Source organism: Staurois parvus, unplaced genomic scaffold (assembly GCF_062004578.1).
Source record: "Staurois parvus isolate SC_StPar_1 unplaced genomic scaffold, SC_StPar_1.0 ptg000841l, whole genome shotgun sequence".
Taxonomy (NCBI): Eukaryota; Metazoa; Chordata; class Amphibia; order Anura; family Ranidae; genus Staurois; species Staurois parvus.
The window spans coordinates 93,567-114,244 of NW_028318637.1; the positions used below are offsets into that span (position 1 = coordinate 93,567).

Sequence of the window (20,678 nt, forward strand, 5' to 3'; positions counted from 1 at the left end):
TACAACGGGACCATGGAGAGTGATCGTAACCATAGTCCCACAGTCCATAATCCCATAGTTCATAGTCCCATTGTCTATAGCCCACACTCCATCTTGGGAGTGAACACAAGGTGGCTATGTTCCTATATACAACGGGACCATGGAGAGTGATTGTGACGGGAGTGACTTTTGGGGGTGGGGGCACCCCTGTATCATCTTCCCAAATTCTTATGTTTAACCACCCTGTGCCTGTTAAGGGGTACAGGGTGTGGATGTGAATGTCTATTGTGTATTGGTGTGTTTTCCTATGTTCCCTGCCAGGTGGCTGTCCATTGTCCTTTGCCATGTGCTGCATCCCATTGTTCTGTGTCTTGGTTGGATGGGGCGGGCTGATGATGTGTTTCCTGTAGCCCTTCCCATTGATGAGGTGGGCTGATGATGTGTTTCCTGTTCCTGGTTGTGTTTCCCCGCCCTCTGCATATAACTTGTGTTTTGTGTAGAAATAAATGAGTTGACTTCCTGTTTTAAGAAGAGCCGGGTGCTGTCATTTTCCTGCATGATCAGCGGGTGGTGTGGTCCGTGGATGGTGTTCGGACAGGGAAGTGGAGTATAACGGAAAACCTCAGTGCAGTCGGGGTCGGGTTCCGTTACATTGGTGGCAGCGGTGGGATTGTGCTTCCAAGCTGTAAACACATTCAAGATCAGGAAAGGAGACGTCGGTCACCCCAGTGGAGGTATGGACCTGGCATCAGAGTTCCCAGGGCTGCTGCAGACTGTTCTTGCAACATACCCGAGGACTGTGTCTGCAGATCAGTACCTGGAGCTCAGGCAGCGGATTTGGGAAGTGCTTTGGAGAGGAGACCTCCAGGTTGCTGGTATGGAGAATGGAAAGTGCTATCCAACCGCAGGGGATCGGGCCAGGGACCATCGGAAGTTACGGATGCCATTCCTGGGAGAGCGACCCCAGGAGCCATGGGTGACTGAGTTGGACAGGCTGGTCCAGCAGGAGATACAACTGGACAACAGATATCAGGCTTTGCAATGGTACGCAGAGCAGGAATATTTAGGGGTGACAACAGAATGCTCTCCGGAGGGATATGACTTTGGTGGCCCTGGATTGCTGTGGGAGAGCCTTACAGATCATTTTGTGTTTGGCGATGAAGGAGAACCTACCCTGGGGGAGTTGTGAGAAGACAGAGAGGCTATGTTCGGTCTCACAGGGGTCTCAGAGCTAGAACTAGATCTGGAATACCTGCTGAAGAAAGAACTGCATCTGGAAAGGGCATACAGGCAACTGCTAAGACATGTTTGGCAGCATGCCCAAGAATCGGCAGTGGAAATTCCAGAGACTGGGGATCTGATAGACTTCTCGGCTGAGGAGGAACCAGCAGTAGACCTGACAACAGAACCAAACATTACTGAACTCTGCCCAGCACTTGTAACATCTTCTGAGTTCCACGGACAGGAGATGCTGAACCCCTATCCCCAGACACCAGTTCCAGAGGCTGGGGATTTGATAGACTTCTCTGCTGAAGAGGAACCAGCAAAAAAGCTGGCAACAGAGCCAAATCTTACTGAACCCTGCCCAGCACTGGTAACGTCTTCTGAGGTCCACGGACAGATGGTGAACCCCTATCCCCAGACACCAGTTCCAGAGGCTGGGGATTTGATTGTCTTTTCTGCTGAGGAGGAACCAGCCGGCACGCCTCCAGCAGAAGAGCTGGCATCAGGGCATGGCGTGGTTGACCTCTGCCCACAACAATCAGCACCGCAGGAGCTACAGGAAGAGGATGAAATCAGCACCTCACAACAGCAGCTTGAGTTGATGTCTGTGGATGAGATTACAGCCACCACCTGGATACCCCAGGGATGCTGGGCAGTCAGCCCAGATCCCCCACCGCAGGATGGAGTCGGCCCAGCCACCCTGTCATCTCTCCAGTGGCCGAGAGGACTTCAGGGAGAAGGACCAGTCCGTACTTCTCCCCAGGGGCGGGTATGTTCTATGAGAGAGGCAGAGGTTGGCTGGGTGAGTAATGCTTTGTGTGGGACAATTTGCATGGGGTACTGTGTGGGTGCTGGCCTTGGGGGACTGGAGGTACAGACTAACTTCAGTGTACATCCATCTGGGATCTACTCCTGCGTTAGTCTCCTGCCGAAAGGAGAGATATGTGACGGGAGTGACTTTTGGGGGACCCCTGGATCATCTCCCCAAATTCTTATGTTTAACCACCCTGTGCCTGTTAAGGGGTACAGGATGTGAATGTCTATTGTGTATTGGTGTGTTGTCCTTTGTTCCCTGCCAGGTGGCTGTCCATTGTCCTTTGCCATGTACTACATCACATTGTTCTGTGTCTGGTTGGTTGGGTGGGGCGGGCTGATGATGTGTTTCCTGCAGCCCTTCCCACTGATGGGGCGGACTGATGATGTGTTTTCTGTAGCCCTTCCCACTGATGAGGCGGGCTGATGATGTGTTTCCTGTTCCTGGTTGTGTTTCCCCACCCTGTGTATATAACTTGTGTTTTGTGTAGAAATAAAGGAGTTGACTTCCTGTTTTAAGAAGAGCCGGGTGCTGTCATTTTTCTGCATGATCAGCGGGTGGTGTGGTCCGTGGATGGTGTTCAGACAGAGACGTGCAGCCATAGTCCCACAGTCCATAGTCCCATAATGCCATAGTAATAGTGAAGGCTGAATCTACAAAAAGTGAACACACGGATAACACATTATTACAAATCTGAATTTTATTGCACTGCGCAGTACTGCCCCTCTCTGGAGAGAAACGAGCGTATTATTTTCAAGTCCTGAACCGAATCAATATAAAGGATCTCCAGGATCCACATCAGCAGAGAACCTGCCAATTCACAGTTAATGGTGGAGAGTGTCAGCTCTGCGGTCATCAAGATAAAGTCGGTGGAAGGTTCAGGAGGTGCAGGCAGGACAGAGCGATGAACACCGAGAACGATACGGAAACTCTGAGAGAGTCCACGATGATCCCAGACACTGCGCTGAAGGAGACCTTCCCCAGGACCTCCAAGGAGGACAGGAGGCTGTAGTGACTGCCCTGCAGAGAGAGGAGAGCGGGAAATGTCACCGTCATCTTACAAATCCATCTCCAGGTAAATACTAACCCCTCCCACCTCACCACACTGAGCAGAAGACACACTGAGGACACAGCAGAGATAAAATATTACTGAGGAGATGAGAGAGACCGTGATCATCATAAAGTGTGAACTTCACCGGAGAGGACAGAGGTCACCGGAGAGGACAGAGGTCACCGGAGAGGACAGAGATCACCGGAGAGGACAGAGATCACCGGAGAGGACAGAGGTCACCGGAGAGGACAGAGATCACAGGGATTACCTGATATTCTGGCAGCAGGAAGTGTGTTATCTGCAGATATCCACCAACCAGAAGACCCAAAACTGTTCCAATATTAAGAGAATTTCCATCCCTTAACTTTTGACATTTTGGTGTCAAATTTTTGGGGAATTAACCACTTGGCTTGCGGGCACTTCCCCCCTCCCCCTTCCTGCCCAGGGCCACTTTTCAGTTTTCAGCGCTGTTGCATTTGAATGACAATTGTATGGTCATGCAACACTCTACCCATTTTTATCATTTTTTTTCACACAAATAGAACTTTCTTTTGGTGGTATTTAATCACCACTGGGGGTTTTTATTTATTTGCACTGTGTGATGGGAGTCACTTTGGGTGGGGGGGCCCATGTAACACAGCTCACTTTGGAGAGGTGGGGAGACCCCTGTCTCAGCTCCCCATATCCCTATTATGTGTAAGTCACCCTGTGCCTGTTAGGGGTACGGGGGTGATCTGTCCTAATATTGGGGGGGGGGGGGGTTGTGGATTGTTTGGTGTCATGTGGTTGCATCCCATTGTTCTATTGTGTGTCTTGCTTGGGAACTAACTATTATGGGATGTATGTGTATTGGCTTGGTGGGGGTGTCTCCAGCAGCTCTCCCTCCTGATGGGACTGTCTGTTGGTGTGTCTCTTGTTACTAAAGGTAGATTGTCCCGCCCTGTGTCATTATGCAGGGAGGGGGGATTGCTCCACCCTGTGTCATGCAGGGAGGGGGGATTGTCCCCTGAGTGTAAATATCTTGTATCTGTGTTAAAATAAACTAGTCTACCTTCCGGATTACTTCAAATCCGTGGTGTCGTCTGGATCTTGGGGTAGCAACAGCCAGAGTCACTGGTCTCGTGTTCCAGAGTCTGAGAAGCAGCTTCTTGCCGGAGGTACCCAGTTGTGGGTGTCTGGGGTCCCTTACACACTGTAAACCAAAAAAAAGAGAAAAAAAAATGTTTTCTATGTTTCTACTATAAAATTTAGCAAGCAGGTAATTTTTCTCCTTCACTGATGTGCGTTGATAGGCAGCACTGATGAGGGGGCACTGGTGGGCATTGATGAGGAGGCACTGATGATGCACTGATTGGCGGTACTGATGGGCACTGACTGATAGCACTGACGGGCGGCTCTGCTGGGCAGCACTGATCAGTGCCCTGATTATTAGTGCAGGTCTCTCCTGTCACATTTGCCGGTTATCGGCAGTCGTTTCCTCGCACTGTGACAGCATGAGGAAAGTGCAGACGATCACCGGCAACTGTATTTACATTGTGATCTGCTGTGTCATTGGACACAGCTGATCACGTGGTAAAAGGCCGCTGTGATTGGCCTTTTTACCTCATCACAAGATCAGCTGTGTCCTTAGGACACAGTGATCACAGACAGCATCGTTTGCCCGCTGCTGGGGGTGCACACGAGGCGCGTTCTGAGAGGACGTCCATGGACAACCGCACTGTAGCCGTCTTTCGGTTGGTTCGGTATAGTGCGGTGGGGAAGCGGTTCAATTAAATTCTTTCTGCTCCAGTGAGGGACACAGGAATTCTTAAAATATTGGTTGCCTTTCTCTTCAACTCGCCTGAAGATTGCCTTCAACAGACTTCATGAGGGTGGCCTGAGGGCCCGATGTCCTCTAGTGGGCCCTGTGCTCACTGCCCGGGACCATAGAGCTGGATTGGCATTGGCCATTGAACCCCAGAATTGGCAGGTCCACCACTGTCACCCTGTGCTTCTCACAGATGAGAGCAGGTTCCCCCTGAGCACATGTGACAGACGTGAAAGGGTCTGGAGAAGCCGTGGAGAACGTTCTGCTGCCTGTAACATGGTTCATCATGACCGTTTTGGTTGTGGGTCAGTGATGGTCTGGGGGGGCATATCCATGGAGGGACACACAGACCTCTACAGGCTAGATAATGGCACCCTGACTGCCATTAGGTAAGGGGATTAAATCCTTGGACCCATTGTCAGACCCTACGCTGGTGCAGGGGGTCCTGGGTTCCTTCTGGTGCAGGAGAATGCCCGTCCTCACATGGGGAGAGTATGTAGGCAGTTCCTGGAAGATGAAGGAATTGATACCATTGAATGGCCCCCGAGCTCGCCTGACCTAAATCCAATAGAACCCCTCTGGGATGTCATGTTTCGGTCCATCCGACGCCGCCAGGTTGCACCTCAGACTGTCCAGGAGCTCAGTGATGCCCTGGTCCAGATCTGGGAGGAAATCTCCCCAGGACACCATCCGTAGTCTCATTAGGACCCTCCCCCGATGTGGTCAGGCATGCATACAAGCACCTGGGGGCCACACAAACTACTGAGGACCATTCTGAGTTGCTGCAATGAAATTACAGCAATATGGACTCGCCTGCTGCATCATTTCTTCACTTTGATTTTCAGGGTGTCTTTGAATTCGGTCCTCTGTAGGTCGATCATTTCCATCCAATGATGGGGCGTCCTTACGTTCCTCACCCATCCCCCGTCCATGTCAGTATAGAGATCCAGCAGGAGATTCCTCCCCATTGGGATCTGATGGGTTTTCAAAGTCTTCCTTTCATTTGTCTGAGGTGTGTGCGCCGCACAGTGAACATTTTTGTTGCACATATAGCAGTCATCTCTATAGCTGTGTCCGGGGTTTTTATTGATCAGTTATAGACATTAGTTTGGAATATTGACACCCATGTCCTCCCCTTCATTGCTGATGTCGGTCATTTTTATTTCTAGGCTTCCTCAGGTCTCTGACTTTTCCCTTCATCGATGGAAGAATTTGTTTCCTTTGTTGTGCAGGTAAGTGCATTCGTTTACACTCTGTCCCCAGGGGTTGAGGAGTGCCTCCCACCTATCCCTCGGTGCAATGGGTGCCTCCTGCCTCTCCCCAGATGCCACAGGACCCTCACACCTGTCCCTGAATGCCATAGGGACTTCTTGCAGGTCTCCACGGGTGCCCCGGGTTTCTCCTACCTCTTCCCAAATGACATGGGGCCCTTGCACCTGTACCTGGGTGCCATAATGACTTCCTACCTATCCCCACATTCCATGGGTGCCTTCCACCTTCCCCTGGGTGCCATGGTTTCCTGGGTGCCTGTCTTTCCCTAGATGCCACAGGGTCCTTGAACCTGGATGCCATCGGAACTCCCTGTCTGTCCCTGCAAGACATTGGAACTCCCTGTCTGTCCCTGCAAGACATTGGAACTCCCTGTCTGTCCATGCAAGACATTGGAACTCCCTGTCTGTCCATGCAAGACATTGGAACTCCCTGTCTGTCCATGCAAGACATCGGAACTCCCTGTCTGTCCATGCAAGACATTGGAACTCCCTGTCTGTCCATGCAAGACATTGGAGCTTTCTTTTCTCAAAATCCAGGTTTCTCCTGACCTTCACCCTAAAGCCGCAGGGCCTCCTTCTTATCCCCCGAAGCCACTTGATCCCAGATGCCATAGAGGTCCCCATCTGTCCCTGGATGCCAGGGTGGTTTTCTGAATGTCTCCTGAAGCCACTTGGCTTCCAAATGTCTGTTCTGACATCTTTGTCCTTTATCCCTCTTCTCACGGTCTTTTCTGTTTTTTTGGGGTTTCTTTTAGAATTTGTCGCAGTCCTGCCCTCTGCTGTCACGTTGTAATCGGGTGACTGAGGATGACCTGCAGTCTATAGGACGTTGCTGTCCCCAGTTGCAGAACCTCAACCTGCAAGACTCCAAGGTACATGGTGCATGGCTCTACACACTCCGCAAAATCAGCAGCGCTTGGTATGGGGGACTCAAGTGGGAAGAACTTCACCAGCACACCAAGGATCTCCTATTAAGGGTCCAAAGCTTTAATCAGCAATCATATAGTTACAGCAAGTTCAACGTTTCGGAGTCTCGCACGACCCCTTCATCAGGCTTCAAAACATGACCCCTTTATCAGGCTTCATCGCATGACCCCTTCATCAGGCTTCATCACATGACCCCTTCATCAGGCTTCATCACATGACCCCTTCATCAGGCTTCAAAACATGACCCCTTCATCAGGCTTCATCGCATGACCCTCTTCATCAGGCTTCATCACATGACCCCTTCATCAGGCTTCATCACATGACCCCCTTCATCAGGCTTCATCACATGACCCTCTTCGTCAGGCTTCATCACATGACCCCCTTCATCAGGCTTCATCGCATGACCCCTTCGTCAGGCTTCAGCGCTTGACCCCCTTTGCCAGGCTTCATCACATGACCCCTTTCGCCAGGTTTCATCACATGACCCCCTTCGTCAGGCTTCATCACATGACCCCTTCGTCAGGCTTCATCACATGATCCCCTTCGCCAGGCTTCATCACATGACCCCCTTCGCCAGGCTTCATCACATGCCCCTTTCATCAGGCTTCTTCACATGGCCCCTTTCATCAGGCTTCATCACATGACCCCCTTCGCCAGGCTTCATCACATGACCCCCTTCGCCAGGCTTCATCACAAGCCCCTTTCATCAGGCTTCATCACATGCCCCTTTCATCAGGCTTCATCACATGGCCCCTTTCATCAGGCTTCATCACATGACCCCCTTCGCCAGGCTTCATCGCATGACCCCCTTCGCCAGGCTTCATCACAAGCCCCTTTCATCAGGCTTCATCACATGACCCCCTTCGCCAGGCTTCATCACATGACCCTTCGCCAGGCTTCATCACATGGCCCCTTCATCAGGCTTCATCACATGACTCCCTTCGCCAGGCTTCATCACATACCTGATGAAGGGGTCCTGCGAGAATCCAAACCGTCGCCCTTGCTGTAACTATATGATTGCTGATTAAAACTTTGGACCCTTAGTTGGACCCTTAGTTGGACCCTTAGTTGGAGATCCTTGGTGTGCTGGTGATGTTCCTCCCACTTGAGTCTTTTCAGGTCCAGCCGATGGTCACTGCAGCATTTGTGCATACAGCTAAACTCGGATGCAGGACCGTGTGCGTTGGGATCATGCTATCATGGTATGGGGGACTGTTCCATGTTTTGTCCATTTAAAGTGTTATTGAACCCACAACAGTCCAATCCGTCTGTAGATGCAGGAAAGCATGCTTGTTATACTCTGTGGAACCTAAGGGGTTAATACTCTGCATGGTTTAAAGAAGGATGTTTGATCCTGGCTTCTCTGATCCTCACCTTATTCCACAATCCACAATTCATCTGCTGATAGAACAGAGCCTTGGGGCAAGCTGCACCTGCTCAGTTTAGTGTGTATTGCTAGAATTTTTTACTTTTGCTTGAAAGAGTTCATGTGATCAGCACAGGGCCAATCAGCACTGTCCAGGCAGATGGTCAGGGGTTATGCAGTCTCATAGAGCAATCAGGGGAGAATGAAAACTCCTCCTACAAGCTTTAACCAGTGCTCTGCGGGGTCCGGGGAGAGCAGATACAGTGAATGCGGGGTCCGGGGAGAGCGGATACAGTGAATGCGGGGTCCGGGGAGAGCGGATACAGTGAATGCGGGGTCCGGGGAGAGAGGATATAGTGAATGCGGGGTCCGGGGAGAGCGGACACAGTGAATGCGGGGTCCGGGGAGAGCGGATATAGTGAATGCGGGGTCCGGGGAGAGGGGATGTAGTGAATGCGGGGTCTGGGGAGAGCGGATGTAGTGAATGCGGGGTCCGGGGAGAGCGGATATAGTGAATGCGGGGTCCGGGGAGAGCGGATACAGTGAATGCGGGGTCCGGGGAGAGCGGATACAGTGAATGCGGGGTCCGGGGAGAGCAAATATAGTGAATGCGGGGTCCGGGGAGAGGATACAGTGAATGCGGGGTCCGGGGAGAGCGGATATAGTGAATGCGGGGTCTGGGGAGAGGATACAGTGAATGCAGGGTCCGGGGAGAGCGGATATAGTGAATGCGGGGTCTGGGGAGAGCGGATATAGTGAATGCGGGGTCTGGGGAGAGGATACAGTGAAAGCGGGGTATGGGGAGAGTGGATATAGTGAATGCGGGGTCTGGGGAGAGGATACAGTGAATGCGGGGTCCGGGGAGAGTGGATATAGTGAATGCGGGGTCCGGGGAGAGTGGATATAGTGAATGCGGGGTCCGGGGAGATATAGTGGATGTGTAAGCCGTGTACCGGGGGGGGCTCCCCAGGATACAGTGAAGTCACGAACGAGGAAACAACCCCAACACCAGCTTTTGCCACAACAGAATTTTACTTAGATGTGGCAAATAAACACAACCACAAATGCTGGGAACATACAATATATTTACATACACCCAGCCCAAAGGCTGAGACCCTTGTGCTGCACAGCACAGCGCCTCCTGATGGATGAAGGTAGAAAGTGAAGTAATTTACCTACTGGGGGGCACAACTAAGCTGCCACACCTTACCTGTTATTACCCTACAGAGCAGGAATCAGTGTATGGGGGTAAGGTATGGGCTAGCCTGCGGTGCAGCACAACAGCTTACAATCTTACACAACTCTACAGTATTCCCCCCCATAACTGGTCCTGTAGCACGTGCCTGAGTATTCCTTCTGAGCAAAACACCAGTCTGGGGTGAGTTTGTAGGATTTTATCAGCTCTCCAATGTGAAATGTCACTTTAAGTTGTGGAGTCCTTCCAATGATCAGTAACAACACTTGTGGCCTGACACAAACAGAAACCCTAACTAACTATCGGCCTGGACTCAGTCTCAAGGCGCCAACACTGAAATGAGGTGCGTGCACGATCTTACCGACCCGGGTCTGCTTTGCATCCGCTGGTGACTCTGAACAGAACAAATGTTGTTTAGTTCCTCTGCTTTTATCTGCCTTCCTGGCAGCAATATCTAGTTAGTGAGGGACGCTTTTACACCTGGATGTCATTGGATTCTCAGCTCACACGGCCCCTGCATTCAGCATCGTCCAAAACATGGCTGCAGTCTCCTCTTCCTGTTCACTAAAAACCCCAACTCTCTGTGAAAACCCCACCTCTTCATGAATATAGAAATCTCTATGCAGTCTGAGGCTGTTAGAAAAAACAGTGACATCTTGTGGCTAAACCGCAGAATGTCAGTCAAAACCTCAATTTACTCCACACCATAATTTACTGCACACAGTGTTCAAACAATGAGAGCTGTTTCCCCATCTCACATGCCACCCCACTAGAGGATGTCGTCCTCGGCAACCCTCCCCATACAAACTCATTCTGGGCATAACGCTGTGGGGGCACACCAGCATTGGGCCTTGTTGACCTTCGTAGAGTGACAGGCTCAGAAGCACTGGGGACGTCAGGCACATTTAATGGGAGAGGAGCTGCCGACCATTCAACACTTTCCCTTGGTGGCAAACTTGCTATGGTTGGAGCCTCTGTGGGTACCGGGGCAGGGACAACCCACCATTCCTCCCCCTCCTCTAAGGGGATTTCCTCTGTACTCTGAGCAGGAGGAGCCATCCCCTCCACGCACACTGGTTCATCAAAATTACAACGCCTTAATATGTTACGGTGCAAGTTTCGTGAGGGCCCCCCAGTCCCTATTGGCTCTACCTCATAGAGCGGGATGGCAGGGTCTACCCTCCTATTCACCGTGTATGGGACCGCCTCCCACCACCCATCCAGACGGTCGCTTGGCTTTCACTATCACTCGATCACCCGGGGCATACCCCTCCTTCTGCACTGGTCTTGGATTGGGGTATACCATTTGTCTAAGGCGCTCCCCCACAACCTTGTGGATCGCTCTCAGCCGGCGGCGGTGCTCTTGCACCCATGCGGTAGTATTTCTTGGTGGTGGCTCCATCGGATCGGGCATGTGGAGATCTTCAATCTCCCTTCCGGCCCTCCCAAACATGAGCATATGTGGGGAGTATCGGGTGGTACAGTGTACCCTGTTATTATAGGCCCACATCCGTTCAGGTAGGTATTCGGGCCACCAAGCTTTTTGGCGATCCTCCAGAGTCCGCAGCATCTGGAGCAAGGTGCGGTTGAACCGCTCGCACGCCCTGTTTCCCTGGGGGTGATACGGGGTGGTGCGGGAACGTTCGATCCTATATAGTTGGTACAACTCATTCATTAGAGTACCCTGAAAACATGCCCCCTGGTCCGAATGTATCCTCTGTGGACACCCGAACACCTGTATAAAGTGTTTGCAGACCACTTCAGCGGCCTACTCTGCCGTCTGGTCTCTGGTGGGTACAGCCACTGCATACTTTGTGAAATGATCTGTCATGACTAGACAGTACGAGTGTCCCGAGGTAGAGTACCCAATCTGTACATAATCGATCATAAGGAGCTCTAGGGGTGCTAATGTCCGGATGGCCTGGACAGGAGCCCGCTGTTCAGTACTCTTACTCAGCCTGCAGGGCCGACACTTAAGACATGCCACGGCCACCATGTCTGCCAAATCTGGACAGTACACAAGCCGTTGGAGCCACTTGAACATTTTATCGCTCCCAAAATGGGCACCCCTCTCATAGGCCTCCCGGGCAGCCTCCGGTCCCAATGACATGGGGATAACAATCTGTCACCGGTACTGCAACTCTGACTGCAAGTATGTGGTCCGACACAGGAGGCCCTGGGTAACAGTTAGCTTATCCCACTGCCTCAACAACTTTTGGCCCTCGGGAGTCAGACGAGCCCTCTCTTCTGACCGAGGCCAGATCTTGGTCCGGACCCATTCTTTCACTTTCCACAAGTACGGGCAGCTATCCTGGACCCTCTCCCAATCAGCCCTGCAGGCTGAGTAAGAGTACTGAACAGTGGGCTCCTGTCCAAGGTATTCCCAGGGACGGTTAACTCACGGTCTTCAACGTTGAGGCAGCGTACAGGCACACATCCTTCACAACAGCGAGGGCCCAGGCTACCAGTGGATGAGTCTGCGTTTCTTCTTGGTAAGCTGGCTCGATCAGGACCTCCAGTCCATTCAGTCGTCGTCCAGCCCCAACCGGAAGCATCAATATTCGCTCATGTCGAGGCGGGATCTTCACCGGGGTCCTCCGCGGCACCCTCACGTCCATCCCTCTCCGGGACAAATCATAACCAGCACGACCCCCTCCTTGCCGACGTCTTGCCCACACAGCCGGACCCGCATCCAGACTATTCCTCCAACGTCCATCTCTCTGTTATTGGCAGCCGTCAGCTTGATGACGCTCCTGTCTTCCGGCTCCATCATATATCCAAAGTGTCTTTCGAAGAACTCCAGAGGCATAAGGGCGCACTCCGACCCTGTATCAACTAGGCAGCGTACCTTCTTGCCTTCCAACTCGGCTTCCATAACAGGGCTGCTGGCATACAGGTAGTGTCCCTCATGCTTAGCTTCTGGTGTACCGCCGCAGGACGCCCAGCTGCTGCGGCGGTTGGAAGTTTAACGTCGGCTCAGACTTCATCTGTTCTGGGCACTCTCTGGCCATGTGGCCATACTGTCGACAAGCCCAACAGAGGGATCCCCTTTTGACGTGCCCCTGCAGCTGAGCTATCCTGGGTGGAGTGGCGCGAGGTGCTGAGGTCATTTCTGGAGACCGAGGAGATTCTGCCTTCATCTGGGACACTTCCAGCCGAAGTTCTCTTAATTCTGTCCACACAGCCTGGACCACATCCTTTAAGGATTCTGAGTCTTCAGATGCAGACTGACCTCTTGTAGCATGGGTACTACTCACTATTCTTACCGCCACAGGTATGCACTCTTCCTCTCTTTCCACGGCGGCTAAGTAGATGCTGTAGAATGTCATGTTGGGCCCGTCCGGGTCATCTCTTGCAATTTGTCCTGTAAGAACTTGTTGGAGAGCCCCACTATGAACTGGTCTCATAGTAGCCGGTCCACTTCCCGGTAAACTCCCATGGCCTCTGGATCTCGCCGCTGTATTTCATTTAGCGTCTCCTGTAGGGCATTGGAGTACTGCATCAGGGTCTCGCCCTCTCGCTGTGGTCGGTTGAAGAAGTGACTCCGCAGCTGAACTACTTTAGCACGCCCCCTTTGGGCTCTCTCCAGCAGGGAGAATGTTTTCTCTAGGGTGTCTCTCTCAGATTCAGGCCTTACCATTACTGTCCGTCCGACGTCACCCTCTAGAGCCCCCAATGCAACCTCTCCCCGCAGCTCGGACGTCAGGTTACACATTCTAACCGCACTTTGCACTCTTTCAGTCCAGTCCTGCAACCTCATATTTTTACTGTCAAATTTTGGCAGGTGACTCAACAGCGCCCCCACGGGAATGTATCCTACTGGTACGGGCAGGGCGGGGACAAGCTGTATCAGCGGTGTTGGAACAACTTGGTCTTGCAGCGGCGCACCATGAGCTGGGTCTTGGACCGGTGCCATTGGCGCCGGAGGAAGATCTCCCGCCGCATTCCCATCCATAACAGTCGCTGTATCCTGCCGACTACGCCAAGTTGTAAGCCGTGTACCGGGGTGGGCTCCCCAGGATACAGTGAAGTCACGAACGAGGAAAGCAACCCCAACACCAGCTTTTGTCACAACAGAATTTTACTTAGATGTGGCAAATAAACACAACCACAAATGCTGGGAACATACAATATATTTACATACACCCAGCCCAAAGGCTGAGACCCTTGTGCTGCACAGCACGGCGCCTCCTGATGGATGAAGATAGAAAGTGTAGTAATTTACCTACTGGGGGGGCACAACTAAGCTGCCACACCTTACCTGTTATTACGCTAAAGGAGCAGGAATCAGTGTATGGGGGTACGGTATGGGCTAGCCTGCGGTGCAGCACAACAGCTTACAATCTTACACAAATATACAGTATTCCCCCCCCCATAACTGGTCCTGTAGCACGTGCCTGAGTATTCCTTCTGAGCAAAACGCCAGTCTGGCTTGAGTTTGTAGGATTTTATCAGCTCTCCAATGTGAAATGTCACTTTAAGTTGTGGAGTCCTTCCAATGATCAGTAACACTTGTGGCCTGACACAAACAGAAACCCTAACTAACTATCGGCCTGGACTCAGTCTCTGGGCGCCAACACTGAAATGAGGTGCGTGCACGATCTTACCGACCTGGGTCTGCTTTGCATCCGCTGGTGACTCTGAACAGAACAAATGTTGCTTAGTTCCTCTGCTCTCATCAGCCTTCCTGGCAGCAATATCTGGTTAGTGAGGGACGCTTTCACACCTGGATGTCATTGGATTCTCAGCTCACACGGCCCCTGCATTCAGCATCGTCCAAAACATGGCTTCTGCATTCAGCATCGTCCAAAATATGGCTGCAGTCTCCTCTTCCTCTTCACTAAAAACCCCAACTCTGTGTGAAAACTCCACCTCTTCATGAATATAGAAATATCTATGCAGTCTGAGCCTATGTTAGAAAAAAACAGTGACATCTTATGGCTAAACCGCAGAATATCAGTCAAAACATCAATTTACTCCACACCATAATTTACTGCACACAGTGTTCAAACAATGAGAGCTGTTTCCCTATCTCACAGATGTGGGGTCCGGGGAGAGCGGATATAGTGAATGTGGGGTCCGGGGAGAGCGGATATACTGAATGCGGGGTCCGTGGAGAGCGGATATAGTGAATGTGGGGTCCGTGAACAGCGGATATAGGGAATGCGGGGTCCGGGGAGAGCAGATATAGTGAATGCGGGGTCCGGGGAGAGCGGATAAAGGGAATGTGGGGTCCTGGGAGAGCGGATATAGTGAATGCGGGGTCCGGGGAGAGCGGATATAGTGATTGCGGGGTCCGGGGAGAGCGGATATAGTGAATGCGGGGTCCGGGGAGAGCGGATATAGTGAATGCGGGGTCCGGGGAGAGCGGATATAGGGAATGTGGGGTCCGGGGAGAGCGGATATAGTGAATGCGGGGTCCGGGGAGAGCAGATATAGGGAATGCGTGGTCCGGGGAGAGCGGATATAGGGAATGCGGGGTCCGGGAAGAGCGGATATAGTGAATGCGGGGTCCAGGGAGAGCGGATACAGTGAATGCGGGGTCCGGGGAGAGCGGATATAGGGAATGCGGGGTCCAGGGAGACCGGATATAGTGAATGCGGGGTCCGGGGAGAGCGGATATCGGGAATGTGGGGTCCGGGGAGAGCGGATATAGGGAATGCGGGGTCCGGGGAGAGCGGATATAGTGAATGTGGGGTCCGGGGAGAGCGGATATAGTGAATGCGGGGTCCGGGGAGAGCGGATATAGTGAATGTGGGGTCCGGGGAGAGCGGATATAGGGAATGCGGGGTCCTGGGTTTAATTACACTTTTAAGTCTCAGGCTATGGGGAACTGCTTGACTTTGACTGCAGTCACCTGGGCTGCCTCTTCCCTTACCTTCTGATTTTCTTGTAGTGATGGGTGTGTTGTCTCCATAGGTTAAGGATGAAGCCGTGTATAGATTCCTGGAGATGTACGGGACTCGTCACAGGCGACTGCTGCTGTCATACAGCCTTGATATGGAGGAAATGTATGGAATAGCGGTGTGTCCTCTGGCCATATATCCCTCCCCAGTTCTATAGCCCCCCTTCCCTTATCTCACCTCCATTATATATCCCTCCCCAGTTCTATCCCCCCCTTCCCTTATCTCACCTCCATTATATATCCCTCCCCAGTTCTATCCCTCTCTCCCTCTCCCTCCCTTATCTCACCTCCATTATATATCCCTCCCCAGTTCTATCCCCCCCTCCTTCCCTTATCTCACCTCCACTATATATCCCTCCCCGGTTCTATCCTCCTCCTTCCCTTTGTCTTCCCTCCTACATTTCTCTTAGTCTCTGTATTGTGATTACAGAGTGGTTGGTGCCCAGAACTGAGGCTTTTGGATGTGAATGTTCCCTTGGATTCGGTCATCCTGGACTTTCTGCTCCCCATTGAAGAATTACAGGCTTCCTGCCCCAAGCTGGAGGTGAGTGAGTATAATACAGGTCCTCTTTATATGGGCTGGAGTATTATCAGAGTTGTGTCCTTTGCATGTCTGTAAAACCACAGAACCACTCAATGGTCCATTACTTTCCACCAAATGGGATATTGTCCCTTCCGAAAGAAAGTATAGAAATGGAGTTGGTATCTTGCCCAGAGAATCAACAGAATTTCCCAATCACTTTATTCATGAGGTCATAATTGCCTTCACCGTCCATAATAAACAGGAAGTGTTTGCTATCAGTGACCACACATTGCACAAGTCTAGATACGCCTTCTACCTGAATTCTGATGAAGAGTTGTCGTTGGGCCAGAAATATTGACTTCTTTCAGTGGAACTGATCTTAGTAGGTGCAGCCAACGGGGAATTCCATCCTACACTGGCAGATTCCAGGCATTTGGCTAAACTGGAGTATCCAAAACTATAAAAAGACTGGCAGACTAAGGAAAGTGTGTTGTCATGGCCATTTCATTCATTTCTTTTATATATGGCGTGTATATATGGAATAATATACAGCGGGTAAAATAAGTATTGAACACGTCACCATTTTTATCGGTAAATATACTTCTAAAGGTGAAATTTTCACCACATACCGGTGACAACCCGTGCGATTCATATATACAAGGAAACCAAAACAAATATGTTCAGAAATTGATGTGTAATAAAATGGAATGACGCAGGGAAAAAGTATTGAACACGCTAACTGAAATGTATTTAATACTTGGTACCAAATCCTTTGTTGGTAATGACGGCCTTAAGCCGCCTCCTGTATGGAGGAACGAGTCACATGCGTCGTTCAGGTGGGATATTGGCCCATTCTTCCACACACTCTTCAAATTTTTAAGGTTCTGTAGGCCTCTTCTATGAATCTTTAGTTCTTTCCATACATCTTCTATTGGATTCCAGTCAGGTGATTGGCTGGGCCATTCTAGCAGCTTTATTTTCTTTCTATGAAACCAATGGAGAATGTTCTTGCCTTTGTGTTGGGGATCATTGTCTTGAAATATCCGCCCTCGTTTCATCTTTATCATCCTGGTAGATGGCTGCAGATTTTTATCCAGAATGTCTTGATCCATTTTTCCGTTCATCCTCCCTTCAATGACATGAAGTTTGCCAGTACCGTATGCTGAAAAACAGCCCCACACCATGATTTTCCCACCACCAAGATGTTCCCACCACCACGCTTCACAGTTGGGATGGTGTTTTTGGGGTGATGTGCAGTGCCATGTAACCTCCAAACATGATGTGTACTATGGCATCCAAAGAGTTCCATTTTGACCTAATCTGACCAGACTATATTCTCCCAGTATTTCACAGGCTGGTCTAAATGTTGTGCAGCAAACTTTAAACGAGCTTCAACATGCTTTTTCTTCAGCAATGGAGTCTTGCGTGGTGACGTGCGTACAGGCCATGGTGACTGAGTGCGTTATTGTACCTGCCAATTCCAGGTCTTTCTGAAACTCTCCACAAGTAGTCCTTGGCTCTTGGACAACTCTCCTGTTAATTCTTTTCACTCCTCTGTCAGGAATCTTGCGAGGAGGACCTGGTCATAGTCCGTTTAAGGTGAAATGATGTTCTTTCCATTTCCAGATTATGGCCCCAACAGTGCTCCCTGGACTCATTCAGAAGTTTAGAAATCCTTCTGTAACCAATGCCATCAGTAAGTTTTGCAACAATAAGGTTGCAAAGGTCTTGAAAGAGCTCTTTGTTTTTACCCAACATGAGATGTTTCTTGTGTGACAGCTTTTCTATAAGCCCATCAGTTGAGACTGAACCCACTGATATTACTTTGCACTGACAAGGGGCAGGATTGCTTTCTAATTACTGATAGATTTCAGCTGGTGTCTTGGCTTTCCATGCCTTTTTTTTCACCTCCCTTTCTTCATGTGTTCAATACTTTTTCCCTGTATCATTCCATTTTATTACACATAATTTAATTTCTGAGCTTTTCTGTTTCGGTTTCTTTGTATGTATGGATTGCACGGGGTTTTATCAATGTGGTGAAAATTTCAATAGCACCTTTAGAAATATATTTACCGAGAAAAATTGTGACGTGTTCAATACGTATTTTACCCGCTGTATTTTTTTTCTACCATCTAGAATTTAGAAGTTGGACACCCGTTTATATAAGTGCAAATGAACTTGTTGAACTGGTTCGTAAAGGCTAGTGAAACAGGAAGTGATGTTGGCAGGAAATGAGGAGGAAATAAATGAGATAACACAACCACAAGGGGAGTCTGGAGGGAGACCTGGGTAGAAGGAAGAGGCAGGGAAGGGAAGAATCTTTGCATACAGAGTCTTTTCTGAAGCAGAAGCCTGCCAGCCAGCAATGTTTTTTACTGACTTTAAATTCAAGTACATGAAAAGATTTTCTGATGGTTCTATAAGATAGACACTGCTGCTCTGGGATCCCAGAATCTGCCACTCTTTCATGTGGTCAGGGAACAAAGATGCCGTTACACTGACGTATCAACTCTATCATATGCAATGTGTTCAGATGTCTGGGTAGGTGACCGGTCCTCTTCACAGTTCATGCTGTTGGGATGGTCCTATGACGAGCTTGCTTCTCACGTTCCTCTGTTCCCATTGTAGGTGCTGAGACTGGTAGGTGTCCCATGGCTGGCAAACCTCGAACCTCAGAACCCCACCGGTGCCACTGGGTTTCCTCAGCTGCAGGAACTGGATGCCCCCTCCCCCCCCCAGTCACAGATGACGTCCTTCTGAGGCTGCTGAAAAATTCTAGGAAGCTGCGAGTTCTAGACCTGAATGGATGCTACTACATCTCACCACAGTGCTTGTCGGAGCTCCCATGTACTGGTCAGTATCTGAGAAACTCCAGAGCACAACCCCCGCATTCCTGGTGTGAGTGTCACCTTCATCTACATCCACAGAAAGTCCTCATAGGCCTTCAGAGCCGAACTCCCACTCGAAGCCGGAGGCCAACTAACCCCTTTGGAAAGCCATCTGCATGAAGGTGTGCCCCCTCTTCCTCCCTCCTTCCTCTCCCTCCCTCCTTTCTTCCTCTCCCTCCCTCCTTCCTTCCTTCCTCTCCCTCCTTCCTTCCTTCCTCTCCCTTCTTTCCACTCCCTCCCTTTTTCCTCCCTCTCCCTCCCTCCCCCTTCCTTCCTCTCCCTCCCTCCTTCCTTCCCCTTCCCTCCATTTCCCCTCTTTCTCCTACCCCCTTCCATATTTCCATCTACTGTAATCTTCTGTCAGCCTTTGGTTGGGTTGTCTGGGTCTAATCTTTTCTTGTCTTTGTCAGATGTGGAGCAGCTCTACCTGGGGGCGTACTTCTTCACTGGAGTGCCCCCATCGATCGTTTCTGGGTCACATCTGCTGACCTGTAAATGGCGGCTAAGCCTGCAGGAACTGGACTTGAAGGGTCAACGATACACAGAGGAGGATTTGGCGGAGGCCTTGATTAATCTCTACAAAGGAAGTGGTGCAGACAATGACACACTTGGCAATGACAAAACTGCGATTCCTAAACATCTCAGAAACCAGAGTCACGCCCCACGCTGTCAGGTAACCAATCCGCAATATAGATATTTGTTGTGATCGCCTGTCCCCCCCGCAGAGTAACTGACCCTCCTTTTCTCTGCAGAGATGTCCTCCTCCACTGCCACGCCCTCACCCACCTCGACCTGTCCTTCTGCTGCAACATTCCCCGAGGACTGGACCGCGTCTACCACGGCAGAGGAGACATTGAGAGGTGCCTGGCTCATCTGACCCAAAAACTGCAGGAGGTGGAAGACCTCCTCCATTGTAGGTGCTGAGACTGGTAGGCGTCCATTGGCTGGCAAACCTCAGAACCACACCGGTGCCCCTGGGTTTCCTCAGCTGCAGGAACTGGTTGCCCCTCCCCCCCAGTCACAGATGACGTCCTTCTAAGGCTGCTGAAAAATTCTTGGAAGCTGTGAGTTCTAGACCTGAATGGATGCTACTACATCTCACCACAGTGCTTCTCGGAGCTCCCATGTACTGGTCAGTATCTGAGCATCTCCAGAGCACAACCCCCGCATTCCTGGTGTGAGTGTCGCCTTCATCTACATCCACAGAAAGTCCTCATAGGCCTTCAGAGCCGAACTCCCACTCGAAGCCGGAGGCCAACTAACCCCTTTGGAAAGCCATCTGCATGAAGGTGTGCCCCTCTTCCTCTCCCTCCCTTCTTCCTCTCCCTCCTTTCTTCCTCTCCCTCCCTCCTTCATCTCACTTCTTCCTTCCTTCCTCTCCCTTCTTTCCTCTCCCTCCCTTTTTCCTTCCTCTCCCTCCCTCCTTCCTTCCTCTCCCTCCTTCCTCCTCCCTCCCTCCTTCCCTCCTCTCCCCTCCATTTCCCCTCTTTCTCCTACCCCCTTCCATATTTCCATCTACTGTAATCTTCTGTCAGCCTTTGGTTGGGTTGTCTGGGTCTAATCTTTGCTTGTCTTTGTCAGATGTGGAGCAGCTCTACCTGGGGGCGTACCTCTTCACTGAAGTGCTCCCACCGAATTCTGGGTCTTATCTGCTGACCAGAAAATGGCGGCACAGCCTGCAGGAATTGACCTTGAAAGATGAACGATACACAGAGAGGGATTTGGCGG

At 50.9% G+C, this 20,678-nt stretch overlaps 1 protein-coding gene and 1 long non-coding RNA gene across 2 annotated transcripts; one reads left to right on the top strand and one right to left on the bottom strand.

The window, feature by feature from the left end:
- Positions 1–2,699: 2,699 nt before the first annotated feature.
- LOC149443639 (uncharacterized) lies at positions 2,700–4,640 on the bottom strand. The gene is made up of 2 exons (XR_016306645.1): positions 4,120–4,640; positions 2,700–3,037 (listed from the first exon to the last, which is right to left on the bottom strand). It is a non-coding gene; the product is annotated as an uncharacterized LOC149443639 (long non-coding RNA).
- A 1,437-nt stretch (positions 4,641–6,077) lies between these two features.
- Positions 6,078–19,070, top strand: LOC149443640 (F-box/LRR-repeat protein 6-like). Its single transcript, XM_089655467.1, has 5 exons — positions 6,078–6,107; positions 6,902–7,018; positions 15,554–15,658; positions 15,970–16,083; positions 18,990–19,070. Exons 1-5 carry the CDS (start codon positions 6,078–6,080, stop codon positions 19,068–19,070), a joined length of 447 nt encoding a protein of 148 aa, XP_089511593.1.
- Positions 19,071–20,678: the final 1,608 nt, after the last annotated feature.